Source organism: Aythya marila (genome assembly GCF_965140915.1).
Source record: "Aythya marila genome assembly, chromosome: 21".
NCBI classification, from domain to species: Eukaryota; Metazoa; Chordata; class Aves; order Anseriformes; family Anatidae; genus Aythya; species Aythya marila.
This window is the reverse complement of record NC_139062.1, coordinates 6,819,272-6,839,761: the sequence shown is the minus strand read 5'-3', so window position 1 is coordinate 6,839,761 and position 20,490 is coordinate 6,819,272. Positions and strand designations below refer to the sequence as shown.

General features: G+C 41.5%; 1 protein-coding gene across 5 annotated transcripts in view; it reads right to left on the bottom strand.

The window, feature by feature from the left end:
• The window catches only part of UBR4 (ubiquitin protein ligase E3 component n-recognin 4), a 78,068-nt gene that overhangs the window by 31,672 nt on the left and 25,906 nt on the right, over positions 1-20,490 (bottom strand). Inside the window, exons 41-69 of one of the 5 annotated variants that reach the window (XM_082777073.1) lie at positions 20,083-20,241; positions 19,359-19,511; positions 18,826-19,053; positions 17,808-17,965; positions 16,483-16,654; positions 16,143-16,344; positions 15,678-15,841; positions 15,371-15,587; positions 14,759-14,975; positions 13,376-13,408; positions 12,182-12,245; positions 11,575-11,709; positions 10,746-10,920; positions 10,375-10,512; positions 9,809-9,930; positions 9,332-9,443; positions 8,675-8,805; positions 8,361-8,538; positions 8,063-8,167; positions 7,394-7,549; positions 6,516-6,684; positions 5,824-5,920; positions 5,280-5,387; positions 4,705-4,821; positions 3,329-3,538; positions 2,430-2,579; positions 1,479-1,706; positions 1,288-1,366; positions 571-813 (exon numbers count right to left, since the gene is read on the bottom strand). In XM_082777073.1, coding sequence (XP_082633199.1) covers positions 571-813; positions 1,288-1,366; positions 1,479-1,706; positions 2,430-2,579; positions 3,329-3,538; positions 4,705-4,821; positions 5,280-5,387; positions 5,824-5,920; positions 6,516-6,684; positions 7,394-7,549; positions 8,063-8,167; positions 8,361-8,538; positions 8,675-8,805; positions 9,332-9,443; positions 9,809-9,930; positions 10,375-10,512; positions 10,746-10,920; positions 11,575-11,709; positions 12,182-12,245; positions 13,376-13,408; positions 14,759-14,975; positions 15,371-15,587; positions 15,678-15,841; positions 16,143-16,344; positions 16,483-16,654; positions 17,808-17,965; positions 18,826-19,053; positions 19,359-19,511; positions 20,083-20,241 — 4,420 coding nt within the window. The remainder of the gene's footprint in view (positions 1-570; positions 814-1,287; positions 1,367-1,478; positions 1,707-2,429; positions 2,580-3,328; positions 3,539-4,704; positions 4,822-5,279; positions 5,388-5,823; positions 5,921-6,515; positions 6,685-7,393; positions 7,550-8,062; positions 8,168-8,360; positions 8,539-8,674; positions 8,806-9,331; positions 9,444-9,808; positions 9,931-10,374; positions 10,513-10,745; positions 10,921-11,574; positions 11,710-12,181; positions 12,246-13,375; positions 13,409-14,758; positions 14,976-15,370; positions 15,588-15,677; positions 15,842-16,142; positions 16,345-16,482; positions 16,655-17,807; positions 17,966-18,825; positions 19,054-19,358; positions 19,512-20,082; positions 20,242-20,490) is intronic. The other 4 variants (XM_082777074.1, XM_082777075.1, XM_082777076.1 and 1 more) reach the window with 4 other exon arrangements.

Genomic DNA, 20,490 nt, shown 5'->3' with positions numbered 1-20,490 from the left:
GAGAATTTATGCCCATGACTTTTACAGGAAAGCTTAATTACTTTCCCAAGAGTTTGGACATCCATTAAGAAGCAGCCTTGGCTCCAACATAGCTTACAAGTCAGACAGAGGAAACAAGTCCGAACATAACCATTGAAGAGCAGAGCTAATTAGGTGTGCATCAACAGTATTTAATTTCCATGAGCATTTCAATCTCCTACAACCCGGGACAAGCAATTTAGGTGGAAGCTACTTGGTCACTGGTACAGGCAACTTCCATTAGACAATTTAAAGCCCACTCAAGTTAATAAATACTCATAGTGGGTTTGGGGTATACCCAACACTTAATTTCAGTCCCAACTCTTACGGAATACTACTTCATCTTTGACCCCTTTACTACACAGTAAAACCACTCTCCTAGATGTAGCTAAAGTTTGCAAGTGCCCTTGCCAAGACCCATGCCTCCTTCACAACAGTACTATTTATCACAATGAGAAACAAGCAGTTCTTTCTAAACAGAAGTACAAAAAGCTAAGAGGAGCGAATTTCATCCCTGAAAGAACCACAGAACAGGGCACAGCTGCAGCTCACCCTCTCGCTCCTTTTCCTTTTCTTCCTTCTTGCTCTTTTTCGTGGAGGATTTGCTCTGTGTGGCTGTCTGCCCAGAGCCTGATGCTGCAGGAGCAGAGGTGGAAGAGGTGCTTGATGATCCGGAGGATGAAGCCATGGACAGTACTTTACTGCCACACAGAGCACAAGACAGCAGCTGCAGGAGAACTGGTGACACTCCTTCATCTACCAGGAAGCTGACTTGAAGGAGGAAATAGAGAACCGCTGCAGAGAAAAGAGAAAAATTTTGTTGCCTGAATTAAAAGCAGAAAAACCCACACCAAACAATCAAACCAAACCACCACCAACAAAAAACACCTTTGATCATGACAAGGACCATCCCACAGACTTACAGAACATTCCCATCCCTACACTAAGGAAGCATAACATTTGGGTGCAACAAGGCAAAGTGTTTCATCCCAATTTACATGCTGGGAAAACAGCAGTACAAAAAAAAAGAGAAGGCAGATCTCATAATTCATGTTCTAGTCAGTTATCCATTAAACCGTACTGCGTTTTTTAGGTAGGAAGACATGCAATTAGACCACTGTGACAATGATTAATGGAAATGGTTCAGTCCTACCCAAAACTCAGTTGTGTCCCTCTCTTTTTGTCCGTTGAGCCTCCCCACCCAAGAAGTCCTGATTCAAACCAAGGCATGTAATGTATACCCTCTCCTCTCTCAGAGAAAGAACTCACAGTCATCTTTAATGCAGAATTTCTGCCAGTTCACTGTTCGCTGTGTAGCAATCTCTGCACAAGCCTTGAGATGTTCCATCTGAAAGGCACAATGAGACAGGATTAAATACCACATCAGTATTTTAACTACTGACATCTTATATAAGTGCAACATTGACTTCTTCCGAGTACAGTTGCACACTTTTCCTTACCAAGCTGATCAATGTATCATACTGCAGTGCAGAGCCTGAACTTGCTGTGACCACGCTGGCACGAAGGAAAATGCCTTGCTCTTCTAGGAGCTTTTTGATTCCACGAACATGGGAGTCCAAAGTGTGGAGGTCTCGGAGCTGGCGGTATTTATCCTTTGATCCACAGATAAAGAGCAAAAGCTTGCGGACTTGGCGGCGCACGAAGGGAGTCTGCTGGATCATCAGGTACTAGACAAAGAAAAGCCTACAACATCAGCAATGTGAACTCAAGAGTAGGCAACCTGCACCAACAAAAACATGTTTTCTTGCAAAAAACTAAGATACTGGAGATGCATTAACGAATCAGTCAACTTTAAGGTAAAGTCACCCATAAAAGCAAGTCATAGGCAGAAGAAACACTGCACAGCAATAGTGCAGCATCCTGAGCTCTGTGATTGTGAAACTGCTTCTGAAAACTATTCTTTGTCATCTATAAACATAAAATGTGACCTCAAATAAAAAACTAGTCAAGCTTAATTAAGAAATCCTTCCACAAACTTGTGCAAATGTAAGATAATTTGTTATTTCAAGTATGGAGCTATAGAATTAAACAATACAACTGAAAATACATACTTCAAACATCTTATTACTTCCTTGTTTAAGGACTAAGTTAAATACCAATGGCAAAGCATGACATTACATTGTACCATCTCAGAGATTTTGTATAAAGAGTTCTCTGGCAGCAAACACTGAGTTACAGGGAGCAAGAGCAATCTTATTTTCCACATATGCTTTATGCTTAGCTACCTGTTCAACAGGTAAAAAACAAACCCAGTTGTTCACCTTCTTTTAAGGGGGAGGAAAATCAGATGTGAATCAGAGATTGATTCTATGATATTCCTCATCTCTCCCAAGTAAGGTAACATTAGTGGAATTTTCTGCTTAAAACCTGCAGGTGTATCATGTTCTCACCTCAGACAAAAAGTAGAACCAAGAATGATCAAAGATGGGAGGTGGGATGCGAGAGTTTGTGTCTGCAATCTTCTTGATCTGATAGGGAAGCCGCAGTACCATCTCTGTCAGAAGCTGAGTGTAGGCCTCAAAAACATCTGCAGCATGACCCTGAAAGTGAGAGAAATCAAGTCAGGCCCTGGCACTGAGAACTCCCACTGTGCTGTCATGACAAGCTACAGGGTGTGTTTGTTTATTTTCCAAAACCAAAACTCTTCTGTACCTTTGCAACCAGAAGAAACATTCCCAACTGACAAACAAAAATAAGCTGACAAACCTGCACGAGGACTTTACCTAGAAGGCAACTATGAGGACGCAGTAAATTATTCTGTAGCCCTAAGGTATTTTAATATATGAGCTTTCAACTTAGGAGACATACTTAGATTTAACTGGACTTTTTTCCCTGTATCTGTACGTGTATCAACCCTCCTCCCCCCACCTCTAGTGGAGTAAAGGCACCACGGTGCTTGAGCAAGTCTGGGGTTTAGTGTAGAAATCCCTATCAACTGCTAGGCTTCCTTGCCACAATGAATAGCGGTGGTTCAGAAATTCTGCCTGCCAAGCATAAACAGTCACATGATGGAGTAGCTTCCCCTCAGGAAGATTAACACCTGAACCAGAAACAATGACAGCAGCTCCACAGAACTGCCTCATTTAGCCAGGCAGCAAGAGATACAGCGAGCTGGGCTGCTCTGCTAGAGAACTCAGAGCTGTTATTAATTTTCTCTGCACATTAAGGGAACAGATTTTAATTGCACAACTGAGCAACAACCCCTTCTGCAAAGATGTTTTTACTTGCTTCTGTGCAGCAGTCCTATAATGCAGGTCACATAACACTAATTGCATAGGGCACGACTCACCTTCACATACTGACGGAGGAAGAAAGGGCTCATATCAGGTGGAGAAGAAGTAGTGTGAGGTTTCAGGAGCTGGCTAGTGGCTACTGGCTCCTCGTCATTCTGCTGGCTTTTCCAGTACTCTAGCAAAGACTTCAGCACGTGCAGGCAGTAGTCAACAGCACCAGAGCTCAAGAGTGCAGCAGCAGTGGCACTAGAGATGAGGGAGGAAGACTGAAACAAAGAGAAAATGGATTACTAGAGCACCTGAGAACCACCATTTCAGAAGAGCAAGGGAAGCTGTGACAATCAGATGGCATTTGCTGACCGTATGGATAAGAGTATTTTTTTTTTTTTTTAATGAAACTTTACAGGCAGCTTTTAAGTTTGTGGTTTGTTTGAGGTTGTTTTTTTTTGGATTTTGTTTTTTTTTCATGTTTATGAAAAGAAACTCAAACATTTACAGAGACTCTTTTGAACAAGCGCTTAGTAAAGGAAAACAAATAAAATCTCCTCTTAAGTCTAATCTCCCCTCGACACATGTGCCAGAGGCCACTGAGCTATGGATTAGACGAGTAGGGCTTTTTTTCCCTTTTTTATTTTTATTTTTTTTTAAAGTTGGGATTTCTATTTGTTTATCTGGGATTTGGCCAGCTGAGGGTGAATTCTGGTAGAGAAAGAGTCCCTGACGCATATGCTGCTCAGAGGCTCTGCTCCACCCAGGTATTGCTCCACCTGCATTCTGCAAGACGATGAGCTTTGATTTCTGTGGGAAGCTCAAGTGAATAACAAAGGCTGGAGAAAAAGCTACTGTAAATAAAACTATTAAAGCAGCCCTGTAAATCCAAACAAACCCCACAGCTCATAAGCTCATTAAAATTTGATGCAGTTCAGACTAAATTTTTTAACCTCTATGCTTTTTTATTAATCTCCTTCCCACCACACATACTGCTTTTTATGCCTTATTACTGTACCTTTTAGCAACAAATATCTAAGGAATCCTCTTAGCGACTTTTACGTTGACACAGCAGCATATTGCTTCCCAATAATCACATTACAAATCCTTTTAACCCCTTCAGCACCAATAAGATGCAACACAAAATCTACCAGAGCATTTTAAATAACATCACTAATGTTCTGCCCTTAGCACAGAACAGACTGTGCATATAAAACAAATTCGGACATCTTCCCGTGTTGGTTTCCTCCATCTGAGTTACAGCAAAGATCTTTATTCATAAGTCAAGAAACATTACAGACCCATCGCAACTTTGTCCAAAGCACTTTCAACTATTTTTCAGTTTTACACTAGCTATTTTATGTAACAGCTTTTATAACATCTTTGATGAAGAAAAACTCCCCAGCCACATCGCACTCCTGAAAAAGCATTTTGAAGAATATACCTCACAAATGGAAGACTTGGATCCTGACTTAGTTCTGGACATGAACACACTAAGCAGCCTCATTACCACCAAGTGTACTTCATTCACAGGAGAACGTTCATTTTTCTTAGACACATCCTGCAAAGAGAGAGCTTGCTTACTTACAGAGCTGAGCATCATGTCCTAAGCACCTGAATTTCAGTGCTCTGATCTTCACAAAGCATTTCTAATTTAAGCTCAAACAGTAATACTAAAAAAGCAGCCCAAATTCCTCAACTCTAAGACTAGACAGTGGCCTGGGTGCCAGAAAAGAGTTACAGAAATGGAAACGTATACATGTCAACATCACTGATAAATCAAGACTGTTTTAAGAGTTTAATTCAAGGCAAGCAAGTTTCTATGCTCACTTGCTAATGCTGGAACCAGGCACAGGTGAGGTTTTTTCTATGTTATGTGAAATGAACTAACAGAAATAAAATGCCTGAGCATATCCATTCAGCAACTATGTTTCTATGACTCCAATGCATCTAATTCCTCCATGGGAAGAAACCTTGTCTAGGAGCCACAGAAGATTGTGTGCTCATACTACAACTTGCCTTTTTGTCCATGCACAGTTCTGCAATCAGCTGGGAGAGAAGGTTATCTAAAGCTCCCTTATCTTTCTCATCATCTCCATCTAGGTCTGTAGTGAGCATCAGAATAACCTGGAAATAGAAGTGAGAGAATTAACAGAAGACAGCTTCCATGTTTTCAAGATAGATACAGACTATCTTTCACAAAACCTCTGCACAGGTTTTATCTTGATTAATTTATGTTCTTTCCCAAATTCTGCCTGCAACACCACTCCCTAGTGTGAATTTTCAGTACAAATGTGAAAGACCCAAATATATAGGGGATCAAGGATTTTATCCCTTAGGCTCATCAGTTAAAAGTAACACCACACTGAGAAAGGGTATATGCACAGCAAAACTCTTTGGGTAAGGAATGCTGTGCAACAGATTGAACACTTTAGAGAGGGACTCACACACTGTGACTGGGAAGAAAAGATAGAGGGAAAAGCATGTGCAAACAAAAACCTGAGAGTAGTAGCAGTGATTAACTATTTGATTAAGGCTCAACTCCAAAGCCCTCCTCAGTTACCTGCATATAAGGAATGGCCCGGACTCCTCCAACACTCCTGAGCTGAGGTAAGTTTTGCAGCAGCCTCTCCAGCAACATCAGTCGGACCATGTGCAGTCTACGAAGTCAGAAGGCAGGAATCAGACATATTGCAAAAAAATTTAGCCCCAGGAGGATTATCACCAGAGCACTGCAATTTACCACAGACACTCTGAGAATCATGAAATCTTAAAGTGATCACATTAACACCAACAGAGACAGACTCCCTCAGACTTTACACTTAAGCAGTATGAAAGATGCAGAGCAACTCAGGCAATGGACACAGTCTTTTTCTGCAGAACCAGACTGTCTAGCATGACGTACATGCTTTTTTCCCCTGAACACTGCATTTCACAAGCTTCCCAGAGTTAGATTTTAGTGATTCTTCTGTTTAATAGGCTCATATCAATTTTTTCATCACTTTGTAAAAGCAGCACTTTTGTGGGACACATTACACTTAAGTGTAATGTTACATGGTGAATGCACAAAGGGAGGCACTTTGGAACAATAGTTTGCTCTATTTTGTTTCAGACACAAGATCGGCTTTTGATTTTTACTGTCCAAAGTTACAAATCCCATTCCATGAACTTCAGCACCTACAGTCCACTCCTCTACAAACAATGACCCTGCACAACAGATGTGTGATTTTTGAAAATGAAAACAAAGCCTCTTGCCTGTTGCTGGTGTGGACGTCTCCCTCTGCCTCCCCTTCCCCTTCTGAACCATCTCCTTCTTGTTGGCCTGTGGTAGTGCTGATAGCACCTGTGCTCGAGCTGACACTACCTGGTCCAGCAGGGTGGCCTTCAGCTGTTGTGTCCCCATAAGCACTACTACGGCCAGACACTGAAAAAGAAACGAAGAGAAAGAAGAAAGGGAAATACAGTATCAGCATAAGTGCACGTGCATCTTGCCTTCTTCCTAGCGACCAATGAAGTCGCACTACCCTTTGGAATTATGGTTCTAAAGAGATTATGTTCATGGTTACCTTCAAAATTTTAAAGAGCATCTTTCTACCAGTGCAACATAACACCCCCAGCACTATTTTTGACTCAAATCTTTGTGGCACAAATCGAGTTGATTCTACAGCAGTAAATTTAAACTGAGTCAGAAGAAAGGTGTTCTATACAGGACAGGCAGTGTGGACATAGTTTTTGATAGAAGTCTGATTACTGGCAGCCTTTAAATACATTAATTCTGTTTTACTCAGCTTTACGTAGGTGTCAGTCCCAAGAAAAAAGCAGAAAATTACTTCTATCTCATCCCAATTTATGCTGCAGTATAGTTAATTATTTTATTCTTGCTCTAGGCTACTGCACTGTTATTTATTACAGGCCAGCAAAAAGTACTATTCCACACTTCTAGAGAACTATGAAAGTGAGCAAATATTTTGTCTATATGGTACATTGGTGGTAATTGCAAAACAATGCATGGCATCACCTATTTAGAACAGATTTATTATTTTCCAGGGATTATCCACCCCACTTAATGCTGGTAAAGTCCTATTACTGTAGAAATCAGATATACAGACAAGAACGAAGCAAGAGATACTCACCACTGTGCTCACCAGCCACTGAGTCCACTGCACTGCCACCGCTCTCAGAGCCCACACTCCCACCATGGTCAGCAGGTGAAGTCCTAAGAGTTGAGCCATCTGTTGCAGCTGTGCTGCCTTCATCATCAGATGCTGGAGCTAAGAGAATAAAGAGAGCTGTTACAAGTAAAAACACTGTCTTAATATAACTCCAAAAGAATTGCATATGAAAGAAAGAAAAACCACAAAGATTTATCTTTTCATTTTGTGTCAATTTTCAACTACAAATCAAAAAGGAATGTGGAGTGTTCATCAGTACACTTACGACTGCTAAGAGCAGTGGAGGGGAAATACCTGAGAAAGAAACCTTATCATCAAATTGACAGATATCTAATTTACTTGAATGGCAATGGCTGGTTGTTTATAAATGCAAAGGAAATACCAAATATAATTTACTTTGTCTGTTTTATTTTAAGAGGAGGAAATAAATTCCTCTGAACTCCATAATGAAAGTCTTTCAAAGCAAGAAAAGGTCATAAATACACTATTAAAGATACATGAAGCCAATAGTAATAACTGATTCTTCAAAATCTTATTTACAAACGAATTTTAAATCATTATTTAGGTTAAACTTATATATAAGTTTATTTATTTATATATATATCTATATTCCTTGCAGTGAACAGTTACCTGATGCTGTTGTATCTGAGAGCGTTCCGGCATCAAGAGATGAAGAGCTTGGTGCTTGGCCAGACAGTCCTAAACTCTGAAGTCCAAGTGCACTACTGCTACTCCCTGCAAGAAGAAAACAAACAATGAGTATCTTCCCACAAACAAACCACGTTAACTCTGGCCTTACATTTACATTTCATATTTCTACTACCTTTGATTTGTTGGTGGTCACATCAACAGTTTCTGCTCTGCTTCTTTCCCAGTTCCCCCATATTCTGTTCACCTTTCTGACTACCAATAAATGCTTATAACTTACCTTGCTGATCTTGTTGCAGGCTCAGGGCAATAGCCAATTCCACCATTGTTTCATCATCTGCATCTGGAGGAATATCCAGCATGGGTGGGAATCCCTCTGCTCCAGCCAGAAGAGCCTCCAGGGGAGAAGGGTTCCCATTATTCACATTTTCAGAAGTCTCCAGAACCATTGATTCAGACTGTGGAGATGAAACACGAGAGCTTTTGCCAAACCACCACCAGCTAATGGAACACTAAAGATTGATTCATTGTAACTGAACTAAACCCAAGTACCTAGCAGACTTTAAAGGCTCCAGAGAAGTACTCTAGACTTACCACCATCTCAAAGTCCCCATGATCAACTTCATTTTGCTCCTGGCTTTCTTGTCGGATATGTTCACCATTTGCTATCCCAGAGCTCTGCAGCTTGTCTTCTGCATCGTCGTCATCATCATCATCTTTATCTCCTGAGTCAAAAAGGATTAATTCACAAATGCACTCTTTCTTTACATATCATGAACAAGGTAATCAGTGCTGAGAAAAAATAGCAACCCCATCCACTGTTTATTCACAGTTGCCAATAGATTCCATGACAGCTACAATTCATATCAATACTAAAAAGTATCTCTTGAATGCACATTTGATACCCTAATCTTTGTCCACACATATTTTTGTTACTGATAATGTAAAGGCTTGAAAATGTGCATGTATTACTGTATTGCTACAGTTTCAATAAAATACTCAAGCTTTGCTGTCACTGAAATCAGAGTATCTCAGAGAGACCTCCCCTTTGAATTCTAGAATACCAAAGACAAGGTGAGTATCAAAAGAAAAAAAAAAGTTTTGTAGGGAGGCAAGACAGAGGGAAGAAAGGAAAAGAATGAAGAAAGGCTACTTTTGTTCCATTTAAAAAGCTACTTTTTTGGGGTCTTTTCTGACAAATGAAGTAGGTCGTGCTCATTTAAAGACAAAGATGAATGGATTTTTTCATACCCATTGGAGTATTACTGCGAGGGGAAGATGGCAAGGTGACATGTCTCCGTTTGTTCCTTGGTCTCAGTACTCTGATCAAAGCTTGTTTGCATGAAAAGCTCACTGCAGGGTCCTAGAGGGTTAATAGGTAATCATTAAACTTCTTAAGCTTTAAGTTCTTATTCACTGTATTTAGAAAGACGGGCAAAAATACACTTCTAATTGGTCACGATTCACATAAGGCGTATGTCATTGCCTACCTTCTAAATTCCCTTTTTCTCCCAAAAGCCATAAAGCAGCACTTATTATTACATGTTAATGCATGACAAACATTATTAAAATACAAGGAGAGATGCATTTCTCCTTCACCTATCTCTGGTTGTATGTTTTTGGCTGCAAGCTTCTATTTTTATTGCCTCATCTTATCATTTTACATGTATTTTACTTGTCATGTTATTTGTGTTATGGGTTGATACAGAGCATAGCAAGGTTACATACTGGGCAAAGTAACATCTGCATGTAGATCTTGGATGCTGTATGGATACAATCCAGTTCACATGTGCAGTATCCATGGATAATATCCACCAAAGCATTGACCGTGGCCTCAACATGAGTCAGACCTAAGGAGGAATAAAAGTAGGACTGCGATCAACTACCTTTCCATTTCAGCACATAGATCAAGACACTGCAGGAAGCATCTTTTATTTGTAGACTTCAAAGCACAATGCTAGTGCCACAAAAATATTGAAGCTTCAGTCCAAAATGAGCTTGAACACCAACCTTGTATAGAACATGGAATACTGCATGTGCCATATACCAGCACCACTGAATATCCCTTAATGCCAACCATAACTAAGTCAATCATCAGTCTCTTTTTACTAGTATATACACCTATTTTTGAACAAAAGATTTAGAGCAGAATTCAGAGATATACCTTATAAAGCATGCATGGCATCATTAACAACTTAAGTCTTGTTTGAAACAAATAATTTCTGTTTACAAGCTCAAAATGGGCTTCCTTAAAACACACAACCTTGACTATAGCAAATAAAGAGCTAGCATACCTGGCAAGCAGGCAGGGGCGAGGAATGCATTTTTGGGTTTTGATGCATGTAGCTTCCAGAAATGGTTGACCAACTGGGTAATAAATGTGCAGCCTTCTCCTTCAGCATGTTTCTGGGCCTCTTGCCCTTCTTCACTCTCTGTACAGATCAAAGAACAGCTGTCATACTTGTGCAGAGCAAAGCATTAATACGCAGGGAAACACCAAGTTTATTTGAAAAAGGCTTTTGTTAAGAGGGTCTGATGTCTTCATTACAAGGACCATCTCAGACATATCATATTTCAAATATGACTCTCTCACACTGAACCAAATACCACAACACATTTTCAGGTACCACAAGAGAAAGCTCAAGAAAAATCCAGACTTGTCTACCTGTTTCCAACTGTGGCAGCTTTGACTCCGTATAATGGACCAGATTGTTGGGTCTCATAATAGCAATGGATCGAGCAGTGATGACCAACCTCTGAAACACTTCAGGATCAAGGTCCTTTCCTTCCTTGGTTGAGGAACTCAAATACTGAATGGCTTTACTTAGCAACGCTTGATCCTGTAAAGTGGAAGATAGCATAGGCAAAGAAAAACAACAGACTGCAGAACAGCAAAACAGCTGAAATACACCCGCAGGATAGCTCATGGAGACATCTGTTTTAATTCTCTTTGCCAGTGTCATCTATAAAGAACAATATTAAAAAATCACCCAGTAACAACAACAAAAAAATCTGTCTGGAGAATTCATTTTCATTTTTCTTTCCCTCTGGCTTAAATGCAGACAGGATGACCAATGTATAAACATAACCATTCAAATCATTAGGAATGTCTACCTGCAGGCATCTATGCATTTAATGCAATTATATTAGCACAGTCCAACCACTTCTTACCCTAGTATATTCCTATCACCCTATGTCAGATGCACGTGCAAACAGAAATCAGAGTTACTGACACAGTTTACAAACAAGCTTGTGTTTCAAGATCCTGATTCCTCTGGAATGATTGCTATTATTTCCCAACAAAATCTTCAAAAAGCATTTTAGCTAGTGAAACTTCAATGAAACACTGTACCAGCAAGGCAGGCAACAGGAGCTAAAGGAAAGTTAGCCAGCAGCTTTACACTGCATGGAAAAAGTGCTTTCTATGGGCAGGCTGCACCTCAAACATAAACTAGCAAGTTACTGTAGTTGCTGAAATCTTTGCACCATTTTACCTTGTGATTATGGTATGCTGAGCGACTGGTGTGCAAGCTAGCCAAGAGACTCTTGGTTTGCTGCTGGACGCTGGAAGGAGCTGGCATGGACAGGAGCATAGTAGCCAGTTCCTGAGCAGCCACCTTATTCTTCTCCTGTTCCCAAGAACAGACAAAAAAAAACATTCTTCAGTTCACTAACCATTAAGATGATGCATGAGTCCAATTTCTCTGCAAGCAACCCCCCCCCCCTTGCACTGAGCATGCAAGTTTCTACCTTCTTGCAATACAGTTTTGATAACCCCTCAATTTATTATTTGACATTTAAAGAACATTTCACATGCCTAGACAAGTCCTTTTGAGATTTATAGGCTTCTACCCTGATGATTTTGCAAACGAGGTCACTCTACAGCACAAAAATCCCACCAGCAATAAATGCAAATGCCAATTGTCATTCTAAACTAGTTTCAAACGCTTTTCGCTAAGTCAACTTTCAGATCAGTGCTCTGAGCAAAATGGATGCGGCTCTCTTCCGTATCAGGCCCCCAGGGCTGCAGGAGGTGCTGATGATCTTGCCCCTCCTCCCCCATCTCTGAAAGCTCAAGAATGTATTCAGAAAGTTACTTGCCTTCTCGTTGACTGGTCCTACAGCAAAGCAGCTTTCCAGCGCTTCTAAAGAACTCACTACTAGCCTGAAGGGAGAAAGGAAAGCAGGCTTGAGTACAGCAACCCTTCTCTCGCCTTAGCACTTTGCTTTATGCAGGCTACAGTCATGAGTAGCTCAGAGACAGCTAACGAATGCCAAGTACAAAATCAAAGCATGATAAAACCTGCCACAGGCACCATGCATATCATTTCATTGTGTTACAGACCAGAGTTAAACCTGGCTCACGCTCACAGACAAACTTAGGACTGCTTTAATAATCCACAGCTGAAAGACAGGGGCTTTTCTCTACCAAAGAGGATAAAACACTTCCTTACACAGCCTGCAGCAGGGATAACTTGGATTGTCTTGACAGTACCAATTCACCATGGCCCACAGACGTACGTACATATGACTGCAGATCAAGGGTTGGTATGACACATGGGAAAAAGCGTAACCGACTTTTCTAAGGGAGCAAGATTCTACTCGCTTGCTATTTTCACACAGGTTGCTCTTTCCAATTTGGAGTTTCAGCGCAAAGTACTCCAGAGGAAAATTAGCTCCGAGCACCAGGTATGAGCCAAGCGAGAGATGGATGCAAAGTTTTGACAGCAATAAGGCAGGCTAGTAAAATACTTGCCCCAACTGAGAACCTTATTTACGAGTTGCAGCAAGGTGCTGACTCTCCCTTGCAGCACCACTTCAGATCTCGCAGTAGAACTACCTGAAATGCCCCCTGGCACACCAGAATGAGCAGTGCAAGAATATAGGAAGAGGGAGGGAAGAGACAGCATTAAGGGGAGAAATAACAGTGTAGGATTGGATACGAGATAGAAGAAACAACGGTTCTCTGGCCTGGTGGTGATAAATAAAATTGAAATCCCCTACCCTCAGTCACCCTTCACAAAGCTAGTAGGGAAATATAAGTGGGAGAAAAAGACGTAAGGAGGGACAAAGCAAAAAGAGGAGTCTGTCAAACAAGCAACAGTTATGCTGTGTACAGAAAAAATCTGCAAACCGCTTCGTCTTTACATTTTGCTAAATCATCTGCCATGCAATGACCAGAATGTAAAGAAGCAAATGTCACTTGGAAAACAAAAAAAACAGTCAACAAAAGCCACATGTGTCTGCCTCTCTGACACACACTCATTCGTGCAGAGAAAAGGATGGCATACTAACCGGTCCAGGGTGGTTAGGGACTCAGTTTCAGAACTTTGGGGGAGCAAAGAAAAAGGAAAAAGAAAAAAAAATATGTGTAAAGCTCACAGAAAAACTCCCTAGAACACATCCTAAGCAAAAGGCAAATTAAATAGGGAAATCATGAAGCTGGGAGTGCAATATATACAGTAAATCTAAGCATGGCTCTTCTATTTGGGCAGCAGACACTTGCCTAATAGCACAACAAATGAAGGAGATCCAGGCCACCTAGCACAGAGAAGCCAAGCACACTGCTTAAAGCACAACTGAAGGTTAAATTTGAAGTACAGACACCGAACTTCTGAAAGGAAAGCTGCCTCTTGCCTGCCATTAGTTGTTCCTACTCAAGAGACCCTTTATAAGGTAACCACACTGCGTTCTGTAACATGTAAGTAAAAATAAAAAGAATAGTTTCCTTTGGTTCCAAGTTTTTAGGATATAATTCCACTGCCTTCAAAAAAATGGAAGGCATGTCTGTGCATAGAGAGACATCTTGTGGAGATGTCACAGCAGAGAAGGGAAGAAAAGAGAAATTCTGGGCAGGAAAAAATAGGTCCAAATAGATCCTTCAATTGGATGTATCCACTACTTCAAGCTCTGAACCTTTATGTGAGAATTTCAGCAAGACAATCAGCCACGATTTACTCAGAGTCAAGAGGCATATACCTTACAGTGCTCATTTTTCAGCAGCGTTATTTCTTCTATGACCTGTTGCCCTCCTGTCCTTGCTAGCTTGCCAGTCTTTCTACCACCCTGATGGCACAGGCTGTATGAGCCCAGAGAAAGAAAATGGGATGGATATACAAAAAGTTCCCTTTCTTCTGTAAATATATCCCCCAACTCACCCTTGTGCTCTGACCCTCAGTATGGATATGGATGGGGGAAACAACACTGTCTCCACCACAGTAAAGCCTGTAATATACGGGCTCTATTGCTAACCTGTTAGGAACCACACATCTAAAGCAAGGTCACACACAAAGTCCTCCTCAAAATGAACTGAACGTCAGAGAGACCTAAACTCTGTGAGCTCCAGAGAATGAAAGAGGGCTAACTTGAAATGAGAAAAAGCACCAAGAAAGCAGAATTTTCTTTCAGCTCTTCAAGACTCCTATAACAAGTGAACTGAGCATACAAAGCATGCGCACACATCTATCCCTCTAATCCACCAGATGAATCAAGAGGGAGCACAAAGTTCTCCTTAGGAGACAACCATTAACTTTTCAGCTGTTGTTTTATACAGCAGCGAGAACAACGCGCTAACTCCTTAAGTTCTCCTAGTTTTGAAAGGCACACAAAGGTACCTAGGTGCCTTCTAGAGCAACTATCCATTTTCATGGAGAAATTAAAGAAAGACTGCAGCAATACCTCTCCAGGACAGTCCCACTGGCAGCAGCAGGGGTAGTTGACTCCGTGTCTCCAGTACCATTCCCTTGATTTAGGTTTGGGGGACAAACATTGCTCACTGAAGCAGATGGGAAATCCTCAGGGGGCTCATCAGGCCATCCAAACTGCTCTTTGGTTTTGCCATAAATTTTTATGGAATCCATCATCGTGACTCCAGCCGGATCCACGGAAGCCCCAACTATGGTGATGAGAGAAATTTCTTAAAGACTAACAAAACTTTTTCTTTTGAATAAAAATAAGCATAGCCTCTTAAGGCAAGGACAGTAATTGTGCTGTGTCAATATATGCCCGACCTGACAGTTTCATCTCCTTTTCAAGGCTACTTCCCTTCTCTATTACCGCCACCCAAAATTCTTGAGCTGAGCTACTGCATGTTCACCTGCTGCAGCAAGAAACTGGGCCCTAAAGAAACAGCTATTAGGTGTGCAAGATCTGCTCCTCAAACTGTTTCTGAGGTCAGGTCAAATCAACAGCTTGTGGAAACCCTCCCTGCTATGAGCTGAAGCAAAGTAGCTTCAACATGCCTGAGCAAAGCCAACAGGCAGTCCAAGCAAACAATTAACAATGACTTACTGAAGATAGTTAATTTTTTGTCAGCTTGCAAGGCTTCCTCGCGAGTGAAAGGGAAGTCAAACCAACGAGCCCTGGTCATATTCAGCTGCATGGTGCGGCCAAATATCTCCAAGTACGAGGGTGCTCTCTCTATTGCTTGCGTGCCAATCTGAATCCGCATGCCTGTCATCACCATCGTACTGTTATTGTTTGTAACTTCAATGGTGAAACCCCCGGGCTGCAGAAGACAAATCACAAAGGCATACTATCAATCTAGACAATAACATCACCTGGAAGTCCAAGAGAATGCCCGAATTTCCCCATTTACCTTTGTGTTGGCCACATACATGCCAGTGGAATTGAGCCGGTGCTTTATCTGCTGAGCATTGTAAACCTGCAGCAGGTCATTGCCTCCAAACTCCACATCTGTGAGCTGCTGGTTGTGTTCGAAGAAGTCAATAGGGAAGTTCACTTGGCTGGATGTGCGAGTTGCTATAAGAGACGAGATGGATGCTTTTGGCAAGAAACATTCTTAAGAGGCAAAGCTATGATAAAGCAACAGCAAAATGAACTTGCCTTCTTTGGAAATGCCTGTGCTAGCCAGATAGCTATGTATTGTTACAGACATCAATGGGAAGATTTTACCCATACTTTAGCCAATACTTAGCCCAGCCCTGAGGTTAAATGCTAATTATCAGATATGAATGTCTTAAGTATCTACACGCTGCTGATCAATCTTCACATCTGTATTTGCTACTGCTAGCTTACATGAGATACATGAGAAGTCCCTTACTAATTGCAGCTGCCTTGCGCTTGCGAACTGGCTTCATGATGCTGATGACACTGCTAGGCTGGAGAGAGGGCTGCAGCCAGTAGGAGGTATTCTCTACATTTGCCATGTAGATCCTCAAGCTGCCATCCTCGCACAGGAGGATCATAGTCGTCCTCTGCTGCTCATTGCAGGCTGTGTGTCGGATGGCCACCATGTCCTGAATCTGCAAAAGTAGGCAATGCAAGTCAAGGAAGGGACCTGACAACTGCTGTTCTTTGCATTAAAAAGTCTAGAGATCTTGTTATTGGAACAAGAAGAGACTACATTTGAAGGACCAAAAAGAAAGGGAAGTACAACAAACCTTTGCTTTGGCTGGCAAGGTTTTAATCTCCTGGATAAGAAAGGTATCTGGCTTCACCATAACCACCAGTGGAACACCTGTGGTTTGCTGAACACAGCACACCAAGCCAGGGTGGTTCATGACTTCAGACCACTGACACAATGCTGGTGAAGTCTTACTCCCACCATTTGAACTGCAAGAGATGAAGGGCAAAATGACACTGATTTAAGAAGCAACAAGTGAAAACAAACAAAAACCCACCACCGTTAAATCAGTTAAAGCTTCTTCCACAGTAGAAATTCAAATCACTGAACAACTAGGAACACAGGTACCCAGTTTATAGGTGAGAAACATGAAAAAGTGTCAAGTAGGCAAAAGGCACAAGCATTCCCATACATGGCCCTGATCTCTCAAGGAAGCCCTGAAAACTCAAGGTAAGACACTTACCTGATAATATTTTATACCCAAAGCCAAGAATGTAATTTTAAAATGGCTTTCAGCTATCTTTTTAAAGCATGTGCTCCTGTTATCAGGTTATTATTAGGGGTACCAACAGACCACGTTGCTACATTCTAGCACAGTCTGGCACACAGGTTAAAATCCAGGTGAACACACAGTTCCATGGACACTGTTCCATGTTTCAGCACACCCAGCAGCCCTAAACAAAGACCAATGCAGTAGAATCTTTGTGCCTTTGTTTACTGGAAAAAAAAAAAAAAGTTGATAAACACTAAGCCAAGCTCGACTGGGGCCAGAAAGCTCATGGAACGTGTCCCTTCTATGGGGCCCACTCAAGATAGTGGCTTTGTGTCATGCTAGCGAGGAATCTGTGGCTGAAATGCCCAGCTCAGTTTATCAGAGTAGATGACAGGACGTGTTATGTTCTGAATGTGGCAAGAAAAAAGAGATTGGTTTCCTGCAAGGGAGCCTGAAAATAAGCCTTAGTATGCACAATGCACAAGGTCCACTGCAGTACTGGTGCCGAAAGGAAACAAAGGCTTCCTGCTTTGCAGCCTCTGCGAGGGAGGGTAATCCCATCGGTTCCAGCTGCCGCATGAGTCGCAGCTCCACACAGTGCAGCACGGCTGCTCGGAAGCCACCTTTCTGCTGTGAAATCCTAGTGGGAAGAGATGCACACGCATCTCGCTGCTGAAAGAGTGAGCTCTGGTTTCAAATCATCCAATACTAGGCCAAGAGCAACATGCAAATTAACAAGAAAACATCACTCAAAGAGGAACTTCACCACAGGCTTTGGCCATTTGAAACTGGGTTGTCAATTAGCAATATTTATTACTATTTATTACCAGATAGGAAAACTTCAGGGGAGCCTTGCAGCCGAGTCTCACCTCTTTATGTTAATTGGGAATAGCCTCTGCACTTCCAGACTGGCCCGGCTGATGGTGGCTGCAAAGGATTTGCCTTGACAATAACTGAAGAACAACATCTGTAGGACATGGGAGTAATACACTGACACACCACCTCCGGCTACCTGGCCATTACTGTCCTGTAAGATCAGAGAGAAAAAACAACATTTAAGATAAATATGCATCCTCCAAAACACTCTCAAGCAGTCAGGCTTTTAAGTTTCTCAACTGATCAAATTATTCCAAAAGCCCTCTCCCCACTGGTAAGAGAGAACAGCCCAAGATGACAATTTTCGAAGCTAAATTCTGTAGTGAACTCATCCATCAGATACTTCAAAGGCTTTTGAATGGGATACTGAGATTGCATACCTGTAGGCTGTAGTTAGAGCCCTCAGCTACCACATCTGTGTGCTTGAATGTTGTATGACAATCTCACATGGAGCGCTCCCCATGTTCCCAGCTCATAAAAAGAGCTTTCCTGTGGGCCTTCTTCTCATCTATTTCCCTGTTTCGGAGCAGGCTCGGGGAAAAGCACTGAGTAAAACGTGGATGGATTTTAAAAGTCACCTGTAACTTAGCATGCCCCAAGACTACAGAGCTGCTATAAACCAGCTATGGGCGAGATACAAAGTCTCACTCCATCTCTACAGCTTCAGCAACAGTCAGTAACTTTATCCATTCTGGTTACTGCACCCCTGGAGAGCCTCAGGCAGAGAACAGCACTGCTCCAAAGGCATCTCCGTGCTGAGATACCCTGCTGGGCGTAACTTCACAGCCAGGCACAGAAAAACACGCTTCATTTCCTAGATGAAAGGATCAAGGGGGTTCATTTTTAACCCCACTCCCTTTCACTGCAAGGGTATTTCTCTTAAAGGAATGCCAAGCTCATTGATCTAGATGAGGGAACTTCAAAAAAAGAAAAAAAAAACACTTCTGCCTCCAACTGTAAGACTAATAAAGACACATTTCCTATACTACAAGAAAGAGAAGTCACCAGTACCTTTAGGTCCTCATGATTAACTTCAAGCACATTGGTGACGTAGAATGGTCCATGCTGGGCACTGCTTGCCTCTTCCATGAGCTGTGTATAGATGTACCCAGCAGAGGACATGATCACTATTATGTTCTTTCCCTCCTCATTGAAGAGGAAAGTGACATCCCTGATTTTGGAACTGGGTAGGAGGAAATAGAACGTTGGGCTCAAGGCATCCACAGAGAGATCATAAATCTGTGGGGAGAAATCAAGAAAAGAGTTAACTGATAGGATATTAAACTTTTTTTTTTTTCCCCACAGTTCAAATGGATAAAAGTTGAGAAAGGAAATTATTATATTACAGATTATAGTTCTTTTTTTTTTTTTTCTGCGTTCTTTGTCTCTGCCTTTTCTTACGCTAGCCAAACACCACAAATTTACATCTTTAATTTCTTTCTAAGAATACCACCTTCTTCTACATACAATTCATCAAGAGACCCAGAATGTAATGCCTGAAAGAAGACAACCACAACTCATGAGTAGGTTATGGCCAAACATACCTTCACAAAGTCTGCAGTCACAATAGCAAGCTCTGTTTGAGATCCTGGCAGCCACACAGCTTTAATGATGAAGTTTCCTGTAGCTAGTTGGGGATGAAGTACCAAATGGTCAGAGACTGATCCAGAGCTGCTGAATGTTAACACGTGGCAGTCCTGGAGTAATGAAAATAGTAGTATTAGATTAGGTCAAATATTGGAACAAAATACTTGAATTCCTATCAAGCCAAGAACAGAGTTAAAAGCTGGCATTCCTCTCAGCTTCAATAATGATTCATGTAGTAGGAATTTTAAATTCCTGCACTTAATATGAATGACACTGAAGTCAGTAAGAAAAAAAAGTTTAGTCCAGATGTTTCTTAGATAAAGAAGAAATCTGTGGATTCTACACTGTGAAAGCTGAATCCAAATTTGGGAGAATACCAAAAAAGGGGTCTTTGCTACAAAATACTCGTTGTTACAGACTAAGGCACTCTTGACTCCTGTCTTTAAGTTTGACCTAAAAACACTAAGAAGTATTATTTTGAGACACTGTCCCTTTTACAGCATTATTCATACATGTACCATTTGTTTTACTTCACTTATCTAGTAAAGAAGTGATTCATGAGCTAGAATTAGTGACAGATCTTTGGACCTGGCTCTGAGCTAGCTCCTTAAAAGAAAAAAATACATACGGTTTTGAGATGAGGTTTCCAAGGGCCTAGAAAAGGGTTAGTGAGACACTTACTTTCAGTCCACACACAGCTAAGTAGTCCTCCTTGCAGGGATTTCCAGTTAGACTCAGTACAGTAAAAGGAACAGGTGCAGAAGCAAGGCGCGTGAGTGTCAATTTTCTTTTGCTGGAGTCTGCTTGTTTCAGCAGAGCTGAGAGCTGAAGGACTGTAATCTGCAAAACAAAATGAGCTTAGTTACCCAACTTTAGGATTTGGGAGAAAACGTCATTTTTATTTCATCTCTATGACTGCGTCCTTACTGTTTTCACCACTTCTGCTGCAAAAATTCTTTTCTCTGAAAAATCAGAGGTTATTTTAAGCCATACGGTACTTGACAGAAGAACCAGATTTGAGGACAGGTGGCCCAAATCACAATTTGTTGTTCAGTGTTCTAAGGCTATTTCATTTTCCTTTACAACTCC